The sequence below is a fragment of the Salvelinus sp. IW2-2015 genome, linkage group LG33, assembly GCF_002910315.2.
Source record: "Salvelinus sp. IW2-2015 linkage group LG33, ASM291031v2, whole genome shotgun sequence".
NCBI lineage: Eukaryota > Metazoa > Chordata > Actinopteri > Salmoniformes > Salmonidae > Salvelinus > Salvelinus sp. IW2-2015.
Window position 1 is genome coordinate 19,880,466 of NC_036872.1, and position 12,367 is coordinate 19,892,832.

The following is a 12,367-nucleotide window of genomic DNA, read 5'->3' on the forward strand; positions in this document are numbered from 1 at the left end:
AGTTCATTGCATTCAGATGACTCGTAATGTCACACAGAAAAGCCATTTCACACAGAAACATTTCGTCTCGGAGTTGTGTTGTGTCTTTCCCTTTGCTGTCCAAGAACAGACAAATCTCCTCACGAAGCTCGAAACATCTTTGAAGCACCTTTCCCTGGCTTAGCCATCGCACCTCTGTGTGATAAGGCAAATCACCATGCTCCGTTTCTAACTCCGTCAGAAATGCCTTGAACTGGCGGTGATTCAAACCTTTGGCTCTGATAAAGTTAACTGTGCGCGTGATGATGCTCATTACATGCTCCATTTTCAAGGCTTTACCGCCAACGCTTCCTGGTGTATGATACAATGATAAGCTGTCAGCTCACCTGTCGCGTTTTCCTCTTGCATCTTTTCCGTATCTTCGCCACCAGTCCGCTCCTGTGTCCACACATCGCAGGTGCTCCGTCGGTTGTCAAACCCACGAGTTTTTCCCAAGGCAGCTCCATCTCATTTACACATCTTGACACTCTTCATACAAATCATGCCCGTAGTTGTGCCATGCATAGGACGTAAAGCCAAAAACTCCTCTGTCACGCTTAGGCTGGAGTCCACTCCGCGGATGAAAATTGACAACTGGGCAATGTCAGAAATGTCGGTGCTCTCATCCACAGCCAAGGAATATGCAATGAAATCTTTTCCCTTTTCACAAGCTGCTCTTTTAGATTGATGGACAACTGGTCTACTCTCTCGGCAATGGTGTTTCTGCTCAGACTCACATTTAAAAGAGTTGCCTTTTTTCTGGCAAACTTCGTCACAAACTTTAATCATGCAGTTTTTGATGAAATCCCCTCCGTAAATGGCCGGGCTGATTTAGCGATCTCTTCTGCCAAAATAAAACTGGCCTTGACAGCAGCCTGGCCTTGTGATTTGGCTTTTTTGAACAGAGCCTGTCGAGATTTGAGGCCTCGTTTTAATTCCTCTGCCTTTTGGAGCCTTTGTTCCATGTCCATATTCTTGTTTTTGTCCGCGTGTTTCGTTCATAATGCGTCTCAGATATACTCTTTCAGTACCGCCACACTTTCTCCACACAGAAGACACACAGGTTTTCCAGCTACCTCCGTGAACATATACTCCGACCCCACTTGTTTGAAACCCCCGGTTCTCAGTGTCCACCTTCCGTTTTGCCATTTTTGATGGGTATCTGAAAGTTAATTTTACTGTGATGCTGACGACTGCTGTGCAATAAATATTGAAATGAAGCAGCCTACTGCTCGGTGCGTCACCGTTGCATTGTGGGAAATGTAGTATTGGTGCGTGTAAAAGATCTGCGGCTGCCGGCTTGCTGCGGTCTGCGGGCCGGTTCTAATAATAAATCAAGATCATCCCAGGGCCGTAAAAAACCTTCTCGCGGGCCGGATGTGGCCCGCGGGCCTTGACTCTGACATATGTGAGCTACACTGTTTGTATTCGGTCATGCTTCCGGTCACCTTGCCCTGGTTAAAAGCAGTGGTTCGCGCTTTCAGTTTCACGCGAAAGCTGCCGTCAATCCACGGTTTCTGGTTTGGGAATGTTTTAATCGTTGCTGTGGGTACGACATCGTCAATGCACTTCCTAATGAACTCGCTCACCGAATCAGCATATTCGTCAATATTGTTGTTGGACGCAATGCGGAACATATTCCAATCCGCGTATCGAAGCAGTCTTGAAGCGTGGATTCAGATTGGTCGACCAGCGTTGAACAGACCTGAGCGGAGCTTGTTGTTTTAGTTTCTGTTGTAGGCTGGAATCAACAAAATGGAGTCGTGGTCAGCTTTTCCGAAAGGGGGGCGGGGAGGCCTTATATGCGTCGCGGAAATTAGTATAACAATGATCTAGGGTTTTCCAGCCCTGGTAGCACAATCGATATGCTGATAGAATTTAGGGAGTTTTGTTTTTAGATTAGCCTTGTTAAAATCCCCAGCTACGATGAATGCAGCCTCAGGGTGTGTGGTTTCCAGTTACAAAGAGTCAGATAAAGTTCGTTCAGGGCCATCGATGTGTCTGCTTGGGGGAATATATACGGCTGTGATTATGATTGAAGAGAATTCCTTGGTAGATAATGCGGTCGACATTTGATTGTGAGGAGTTCTAGATCAGGTGAACAGAATGACTTGAGTTCCTGTGTGTTGTTATGATGATCACACCACGTCTCGTTAATCATAAGGCATACCCCCCGCCCCTCTTCTTACCAGAAAGATGTTTGTTTCTGTCGGCGCGATGCATGAAGAAACCAGCTGGCTGCACCGACTCGTTAGCGTCTCTTGAGTTAGCCATGTTTCCTGAAGCAGAGCACGTTGCAATCCCTGATGTCTCTCTGGAATGCTACCGTGCTCGGATTTCATCAACCTTATTGTCAAGAGACTGGACATTGGCGAGTAGTATGCTAGGGAGTGGAGCGCGATGTGCCCGTCTCCGAAGCCTGACCACGAGACCGCCTCGTTTGCCCCTTTTACGGCGTCGCACAGGTCGCCGGCGGGATCAGATCCATTGTATTGGGTGGAAGGCAAAACACTGGATCCGTTTCGGGAAAGTCATATCCTGGTAGGAACGATGATGAGTTGACGTTAATCGTATATTCAGTAGTTCCTCCCGACTGTATGTAATGAAACCTAAGATTACCTTGGGGTACCGATGTAAGAAATAACACATAAAAAAACAAAATACTGCATATTTTCCAAGGAACGCGAAGCGAGGCGGCCATCTCTTTTCGGCGCCGGAAGCACTGCAATCCAGAGCACTGCGATCCAGAGCCTGCAATCCCCCAAAAATGTAGTATGGTAATGTTAACTAGCTGGCCTAGCACATCGTTGCACATGGTAGCCTAGTGGTTAGAGCATTGGACTAGTAACCGAGAGGTTGCTAGATCGAATCCCCGAGCTGACAAGGTTCTGCCCCTGAACAAGGCAGTTAACCCACTGTTCCTAGGCTGTCATTGTAAATAAGAATTTGTTCTTAACTGACTTGCCTAGTTAAATAAATAAATGAAAGTGGGTTAGCGAGTAAGCATTTTAGAATTTATTCTGCCACTGTCGGCTTATTGTCTCGGCCTTAAGCCTATTTATCACGGTCTCAAGGCATATGAACTAACCGGTTATCGAGCAAGCAACGCAATTATCGCAACACAAGTTGTGATATGGCTTTATTTTTGGCTTCCCCAGTGATTTTACCCACGCACTGTTACTGGTGGTTTCGGAGTTAATTAAGTAATTAATATCCCATCATGCTTAAGCTTAGTGTGCTTCCCGGTCAACAGTTTGCATATATTATGGCGTTTTTGTGTTCGGCTGTTCGAGCACACAAATTTTCTTCTTGAGTCTAGTCGAAGTTCAGTAGCCAATGTCTACGCCCCTTCGTCGGTGATTGGTCAACAGTAGGGGTTCTTCAGTTAATTTTTTTTGTCATTCAACGAGACTAGTTTTCATGCACAATTTTTTTCCCTTGCAATAATACTGCACAAAACATCTATGTTAGATGTAAAATTGCACGACTAAGACCTAGCAAAAACTTCAATTGATGATAAATCACAATCCTTTTTTGATTAATTGACTATTTTAAAGTAGTTAGACTAAACATTAGACTCAATTCTAATTATATATGTTGGCTCATCAACTGTTCAGAGGAGACTGCGTGAATCAGGCCTTCATGGTCGAATTGCTGCAAAGAAACCACTACTAAAGGACACCAATAAGTAGAGACTTGCTTCAGCGAAGAATCACGAGCAATGGACATTAGACCGGTGGAAATCTGTCCTTTTGGACTAGAGAGAAATTTGAGAATTATTTTTTTGTTCTTTGTGAGACGCAGAATAGGTGCGGATGTTCTCCGCATGTGTGGTTCCCAGCATGGAGGAGGAGTTGTGACTGTGTGGGAGTGCTTTGCTGGTGACACTGTCGGTTATTTATCTTCAAATTCAAGGCACACTTAACCAGCATGGCTACCACAGCATTCTGCAGTCATACGCCAACCGCATCTGGTTTGTGCTTAGTGGAACTATCATTTGTTTTTCAACAGGACAATGACCCAAAACACACCTCCAGGCTGTGTAAGGGCTATTGAGTGCTGCATCAGATGACCTGGCCTCTGCAATCACCTGACCTCAAACCCAATTGAGATGGTTTGGGATGAGTTGGATTGCAGGGTGAAGGAAAAGCAGCCAACAAGTATAAAGCATATGTGGGAACTCCTTTCAATAATGTAGAAAATAGTAAAAATGAAGGCCTGATTCACGCAGTTGCCTTTGAACAGTTGATGTTGAGATGTCTGTTACTTGAACTCTGAAGCATTTATTTGGCCTGCAATTTCTGAGGCTGGTAACGCTAATTAATTTATCCTCTGCAGTAGAGGTAACTCTGGGTCTTGCTTTCCTGTGGCGGTCCTCATGAGAGCCAGTTTTATCATAGTGCTTGATGGTTTTTGCGACTGCACTTGAAGAAACTTTCAAAGTTCTTGAAATGTTCTATATTGACTTACCTTAATTTCTTAAGTAATGATGGACTGTTATTTCTCTTTGCTTATTTGAGCTGTTCTTGCCATAATTTGGACTTAGCCCTGTTTGGTAAAAAGACCATCTACTGTATACCACCCCTACCTTGTTCCTAGTTGCTCCTCAGCCTCCAAGACCTTATCCATTCTGATATCCCGCTCAAACATTGCAAACTCATAATTTGCCCCCATCAGCTCACAACTTTTTTTCAGTCTGGTGCCTGTTTGGTTTTGGTATGTTTACCACTCAAATACCATCCTCAGCTTCCTTTATTTCACAACCACACACTCCACCTATAGGAGGTTGTCTTCTCTCTTTGTATCAATGGTCTTAAAGTATGAATCCCTCTCATATCACTGAAGGCTACTATCTTTGTGCATTTCAAGGCAATTTCAAGAAGCAATTTAACTTACCTGGCACTTCCTTTTTCTTTTACTTACAACTGTTCTGCTTTGTGTGCATATGGAGTCCCTTGGTAAGAGTGGTCTATCCATCCTATCCACAAATTATTTATTCATAGTACACAGGGACTGGTCTCTAAATTACATTCTCTGCTAGTTAAATTACTCATAAACCAATCCCTTCCCATGCATCATGGAAAAAAGACCTTTTCAGTATGTAGTACTGTGACAAATTGGACCAGAGTTTGGTCCAACATATCAATTTCATCAAACTCCAACCACTGTTTTGTCACTTGTTTTTCTGTCCATGTGTATCTTCTTTTTTTTGTTGTACATTTATAAAAAATTTAAGCATTTCACAAAATTGTATTCTCGTTTTCATAACTTGGAGAAACAAATGCATATCTTCACTCATTCATGTGAACTGCAATGAGACAGACTCTGGAGTTTTAAGTTAAGGAAATTCATAAAATAGTTCTTAGATCATCTAAGGCTGCATAATCTACTGGAGGGTCATACATAATGATTTGTAGACATATGCTTGTTCACAGGAGGGTGGGTGGAGAGAAATCAAGGAAGTGGGAAGGACCATCTGCCTTCCTTTTCTGAAGTCTTGAGCAGCCCTATTCTCACAGAATAATTATTTGTAGCCATAGCTTACCAGGCCAGAGGAGGAATGTGAGGGAGCCAGTTTTTCCTGTGGTGCAAGCAGACTTCTGCTGGCTTTTTTTGTTCTCCTGAAGTCCTGTGATCTTTCCTGTTTCCCACACCTGCATACTCTACTCTGGAGTGTCATAGTTCCCGCTCCACCCGGTGCAATGAACATGAAAGTCCTGTCCTGCGACCATGAAGATGTTTAATTAGCAGACAGGCTCTAATGGAATGGAAAACAACAAAGACATTCTTATAGTATCTGTCACCTTCACCCTGAAACATCTCAATCTCCTCATCAAGGTCCTTATCCACTGGTAAAATAAATAAACATAATTGCAGACAGTGCTCATACCAGGGAGGATCTGTGATTGCTTAGTGACAGACTTGAATAAAATGTTATATAAACAATATTTAAAGGCTGTGAAGTGAAGGAAAAAAGTACTTAGTCAGTTCCCCAATCTGGTATCTCAGCATGCCTAAAGTGATTATTAGCATTTTTTCCACCATATCAAGTAGGGTCAGTGAAATCTCCATGTGCACCTGCCTGGTAATACAACATTTCAATTGAGTCGAAGTGAAGCAAGAAATAACCTATTGGCATCTCACTTAGCTTTCACATACACTGATGATACTTTCATGATGCTCCAAATCTAGTCACTCACTATTAGTTGCCACTGTCTGAGCAGTGGCAGCTGGATCAATGTGCACTTTTGCATCACGAGCCAAGGATTAACAGAGTCAGTTAGACACTGATAAACTGTCACTATAAATCCCCTAACTACACAAAAAAAGTTAGCGCCTTTCATAGGAGCAATCATTCAGTCCTCACATTCCTTCACATTGTACTAGCTTCTCCTATGGTGTCCATCAAATCACTTTCATTTCCTTCTGTTTCCTCTGTTATTACAATATATCCCTCACTACAAAGAGTGACAGTAAATTCTCTGGTGTTTGGCTTTCTTGATCAAACTGATCTTGTAGTCTTTGTAAGCCTCTTTTTTTTAATATAAAGCTGTTTTTTCCCCCCATCAAATGTATGTTGTTTTCTATTATATCGTTTTTTTCTTCCTTTAAATTACCTGGTGAACTGTAGAGCTGTATTTAGGCCTACTGTTAATCATATTCTATATTAATTTTCTTGGGTGTCATTGAGTGCACTGTCCTATTGTAATCCTTTACCTCAGCTTCTCCCTGGGTTTAAACTAAGATTCATTTTCTGATACATCCATTCACTGTTTTAATCCTGTCGACCTAAAAGCAGGCAATGATTTTACAAGTGCCTCCCCTTTTATTTACACACAGAAAATAGCATTCTTAGCTTAAGTGTTGTGGTACTCAAGTTTGACACAAGTAGGACAAAATCTGCATATTGACACTTTTCACTTTAACTTTTATGCTGACTTGATCTAAGTTAGCTTCTTGGGTATAGTAGTTGCTGGTCATTCCCCGCTTGCAGTGATGAGGGTGCTGTTAAATGTCATCCCACAATGAAAAGAGCAGACAGGCTGTTTCCAAAACAATGGCATGAGAGGTGGCCTAACCAGATATGCTGCTGTGTACTCACAGGACAGGCCCATAAGGGTAGGCTATGATAAGCAAATTAAGTAAATGTATGTAGCTGTGTTAGATGGGTAGAATTGGCTTTTGCATTGATGTGGCTGTGCCTGAAGAGAGTTGTTGGCTACATGGCAAGCATACATTGCTCTGTTCCATGCACCTCAATTAGCCCATTGCACCTTGTAAGGCCAAAAAGCATTTTATTAGGCCATATGCGCCCCATATGCGCCATTATCTAGCCTGTAGTCCCTTTCTTAGTAACCACAATCATAATACAGGCAAAAGCACAAAATCAGATGGATAATGGATTGCACTGTAGTGGTGGAGAAAATACATAAATTTCACCTCATCCAGATTGTTTTCTTTATTATCATAATAAAATATGATCTTAACAAGCATGCAAAAAATAATGCATTGAACTATTTACAAATATTTTCTATATGGGAAATTGCTTGTTCTGAACGGTAGGTAGCATGCTATACCATAACAAAAGCGCTATATATAGCCTTATAACAACGTTTCAGGTGGGGTAGAAAATAATCCTGTCCTTTCAGTACTGCATGAGTGACGTCAACAGCTTCCCTGACGCATGGGCTCCCCCCGCGTTGCTATGTGCGAACTACTGTTATATCCTTCCGTAGACGAGGCTCCACGTACAGCAAACATAGCATTCATTTCGCGTTTTCCTCCTCTGGCTGTGATCTCGCCATTGAGTTCGCTGCCTACAAATGCCACTCGTGGACGCCGAACCGGTTGTTCGCGCGTTGCTTCTACCAAAAACGACAAGGAGTGTCTTACTTTGACTGCTTTATAATAGACAATTTTCCTCAATAGCGGGTATTTGTTACAAGCGTTCAATATCTTCGAAGATCCCGTAAGAATTTCGCCGGGTGCCAAGACGTGAGGATGAATTCCATACGACAGGTGCCTTCAAGGGTGAAAACAAAAAGGACCGAAACGAATTTAGGTGCTGAGAGGGAACATTTTGATAAGCAGCAGGTAAATATGAATACCCGGGTGGTGGTGGTAGAATTTGCGGTTCATAGTTGTTTGTTTTGCGGCTTGTGATAAAAAGCAGTGTTTCAAATAGCATGTGAGGCCTTTAATTTATCGAACGTATTTGTTATTTGCGCACACGAAAATAAGAAAGTTAGCTTGTGAACTGTAATGTTGCTCTTATTGAAAACGTTTTGATGCAAAATCCGCACCTGGCCCATCACCTGAGTTCCAAATTTGATAGGCCTATGGGACCCCGGATGGTCGAAACATTACTCACAGTAAATATGTTGACGAATTTAATTTAGAGGCTAATGGAAAGTCCTGTATGCCATTGAATCAGCTGTTTGTCCCTGTGGTTGTCTGTGATAAATATTTGATTGAAAACCGGAGAATGAATGCCCTCCCTTGAGATTTAGGCCTAATAACTTTACATTGATCAGCCATGTATGTATTTTTGGATAGAGATGTCTTACTGTCCAGAACTTTTAACTGTAGCATCACCATTACCATCATCCAACAATGAACAATCATCAAAATAATTTCTTAGAAAAGGACACTCCTTCACAGTCTGGGAGCTATAGGTCATGTTTATGACATCAGTGGTAGACCTTTTTTGTTGAAACATTTTATTAAATAATTAGTGTTTTTACCTTGATTTTATTTTTCTGGCTTCAGTGTCATTTACTTACTACCGGGGAGCTAATTGGCAATACATTGAATCCTTAAGATGAGTGTCTGCCTCTCAGTGAAGTCCTAGGTCTTAATATAAAGCCTATCATGTTCAACTAGAAGGTCTTGTTTGGCTACCTTGTCCTGACTTCCTTGCTCTTAGTGTATTGAAATAGTACGAAGTAGCTTTGAAATGAACTTCCTGTGGATGGATCAACAAATGGCAAATGCAGAACCGAAGATGAAATAACATTGTAACCTGCTGGTCTCCTCCATCGGAAATGACTGGACAACCAGCAGAAAGCAAACTGTCAACACAGTGTGACCCTGGCATGAGGCAAGAGAATTCTCTGCCATCTTGTGCCTTCGATTGATGCAAAAATACAGAGCCTATTATATTCACACAAGGTCAGCCAGACAAAGTTAGGCAGTGATGATACTAAACTGAATCAATGAGAAAGAGGAAACCAATTCCTTTGGCTGGCTGGATGGAGGAAGGAGTGGGGGAGAGAGATTGTGTGGTCCCTTTGACTGCATTGTAAACTGGATGTTTAAATCCGGCAAAGATAAGTACATCAGATCATATCAGAGGCGCAGTCACATTCCCTTGGCACATGCGCTGGTCAGTGCTGCCATAGACATGAGAACCTGACAGATGTTACACCCAAACAGTGACTGGCATTATGTCCAGCCATTAGTCAGGCCCTTTGTACTGCTGTCCTGAGGGAGCCCTGTTTTTCCTTCCCAATCTATGGTCTACTTGACCTGTCTCAGTTAACTGTCAGCTTGTGACATTCAACTCCTGATATGACAGTGCAAATGTAGAGACCGTTATGTAACATGCTACAATGTCCAGGTACTCAACTCGATTCCAAGGACAGGCAGCTCCACCATATTGTCTTTCCATAGAGGGTGCTGCAGAGTTGCTGTGCTGCAGTACTTTACCATCCATATAAAGCTGCCCGAAGTCTGTGCGCTTGGCTTACTGTCCCCCCCTCCCAAATTTGGTTTCTGTATGCCACTTTGACTGTTAACAAGTCTAGCCTAATGTACAGCACAATAGTGTAGGTCTATCCCAGTCATCAAAGGTACGTCACTGGAAAGATATAAGAAGGCACTGCTATACTTGCTATTCTTTCAATACTGCATTACATGATGGATCTAGTTCTTGCCATTGACCTGTAGAGTTCTGGTGATTCTGGTGTCTACTGTAGGTGTAATGTTGCACCCCATTCCTCTCTGTTTTTTCCCCCTCCCCCTCGTTTTATCTGTGTTGACCTCCCTACCAAGGTCAGATGTCCCACAAAGCACCTGTTGTTCACACACTCACCAAGTGGTGTGGAGTGTGACTCCTTGTTGCCAGTGTACAGTTCCCTGGGGTGTCCATGGAAACCAAGCATCTACAGGAAAATTAGGAAACCAGGGGAACCATGGTGAGGGTTGTTATTATTTACAGCTGACGTCATCCAGTTTGGGAGGCACAGCATAGAGTAAGTGCACTAACATCAGCTAGCATGGTCATAGTGCTGACACGCAGGGTTGATGTGACTACTTTGGAGATGATAAAGAGGCGACTGGAATGACTGTAGTACTGTCTGAGGATGACAGAGCAGTATTAGACTTCTGCCTCCCTTGAGTGGGTGTGTGCAAGACCTAACCCAAACCACCTCTCAATCTCACAGGCTTGTTGTCTGAGAGAGGAAGTGTCTCTACAGCACAGAACACTCCCCTTAATATCCAACTATTGTAGGAGGGTTTGAAACAATGGCAAGTCCTTGTGTCCACTGTCGAAATCTTCAATTTTGTCACCTAGATATCCGTGTAGGATGTCAGGCTAAGGAGAAGAAGCAGCAGGGGCGAGGACAAAGTCGTTTCATCAAAGGCAGGAAGGGCTAGTCCAGTTGCGGCTCAGGTTTCTGTCTGTATCAACACTGTAAGTCACTGAGCCAGCTATTGTTGTGCTGCCTGGGAGGCAAAGCAGGAGACAAGGAGAAATTTAACACAATGGGGACATTTCCAGCGGGTTTCCAGAATAGCCATTAAAAGGGTGTTCGATGAAAACAGCTAGTATTTGATGTTGTGAAAACTTGTTGAAATGTCACTCTTTTTTATGTTGATATGATTACAGTGAAGTCTGTTTTTCAAAATCAGTCGTTTGCTATAACGACTTATCCAAACACCCCAAATTACTCTATCCAGTTTCCTGTTTGCCTCCAAACAATGTAGTGTTGGATTAAGGAGAAATTCAATGTATTCCTTGATGCATTTGAACTGCAATTTGTTGGTGACTGAGTTGGCCTCTTGCTATCATCAGCACCTTACTGTCTTACTCTTCTTCTCACCACTCCCAGTGAATTAGTGCAAGACTAGTTAATGCTAACATAACCAGACAATGCGTTCAGCCTCATTAGCAGTGTGTTTACACTAGTTTAACAGCATTAATAGTGGCAGCTGTGCGGTGCTTGGGTATGTGTCTGACCTTGACAACCAGAGCGGCAGCAACAGTCTGTTGAATTAAGCTGATAAAGAACTGCAATAGCTAGTCACTGCAGGGCACCTGACTGACTGCCCAGTGTAGAGTACACTAGACGTGTTGCTGCTGTGTCTCTGCCAGCTATAGTCTTCCTGGCAGTGATGTCCAAGCACATAGACACACTGTTAAAAGGCAAGAAGAGAGAAGATGACAAGGTAAGAAAGGAGCAAACAGGGATGGGAGGGATGAGCACTGTGTGTGGCGTGAGTTCAGGGATTAGGCTGGGCTCATCACTCCCGCTCTCTCCCTACAACTACCTCTCCCTCAATTGGGGGATTAAGATTTATGTTTTCGGTCCAGGTTCAATGTTGTATCTGTCGAACAGCTAAATAGCGTCAGACTGTCTGTGGTCCACTTAGATCATAGTTAAGCCTGGTTTCTCCTGTGGCCAACCAGATGAATGTACACCTTCCTGACCTTCTTAAAGCATTGCTGTTTGAAAGTTTCAATGGCAGTGGTGGAAAAAGTCATACTTGAGTAAAAGTAAAGATACCTTTTTTAATAGAAAATTACTCAAGTGAAAGTCACCCAGTAAAATACTACTTGAGCAAAAGTCTAAAAGTATTTGTTTTTAAATATACTTAAGTATCGGAAGTAAGTGTAATTGCTAAAATATACTTTAGTATCAAAAGAAAAAGTAGTAATAATTTCACATTCCTTGTATTTTGCATCATAAGGGGAAGATTTCTGTATTTTGAAAGTTACATATCTTAAACTTGATTGCTGACAAGGAAAACATTTTGGGACTATGTCAACAATGGACTAATGAAACAAATACCAGAACATTGTTTTGGGATGGAATTGTACTTTAAGTACTTTACACCACTGTTTAATGGTTTTTGTTTCTTTGTATGAATGAGGGAGTAAATTGAGGGAGTGTGCCAGTGGGAGACGGGGTAGGTCTTTTGTTGGTTTGTGACATTGCCAACCTTCCGTTCTAGACTTCAAGCAGTTCTGTAAATTGTATTGCTCACACTTCGCTGGACTATGCACTGTATGCAGTCTCTGATCAGGTTAGTGTAACAACGATCCCACTTCCCTCTTGCTTCCTTT

At 42.6% G+C, this 12,367-nt stretch overlaps 1 protein-coding gene across 3 annotated transcripts in view; it reads left to right on the forward strand.

Moving 5' to 3' along the window:
* The first annotated feature begins 7,759 nt into the window (after nt 1-7,759).
* hip1rb (huntingtin interacting protein 1 related b) overlaps nt 7,760-12,367 on the forward strand; it is a 32,046-nt gene continuing 27,438 nt past the window's right edge. For 2 of the 3 annotated variants that reach the window (XM_023978755.2, XM_023978756.2), the window contains exon 1: nt 7,760-8,112. In XM_023978755.2, coding sequence (XP_023834523.1) covers nt 8,020-8,112 — 93 coding nt within the window. In that variant the 5' untranslated portion in view covers nt 7,760-8,019. Of the gene's footprint in view, nt 8,113-11,362; nt 11,470-12,367 lie in introns of those variants that run through there. The other variant, XM_023978757.2, reaches the window with a different exon arrangement.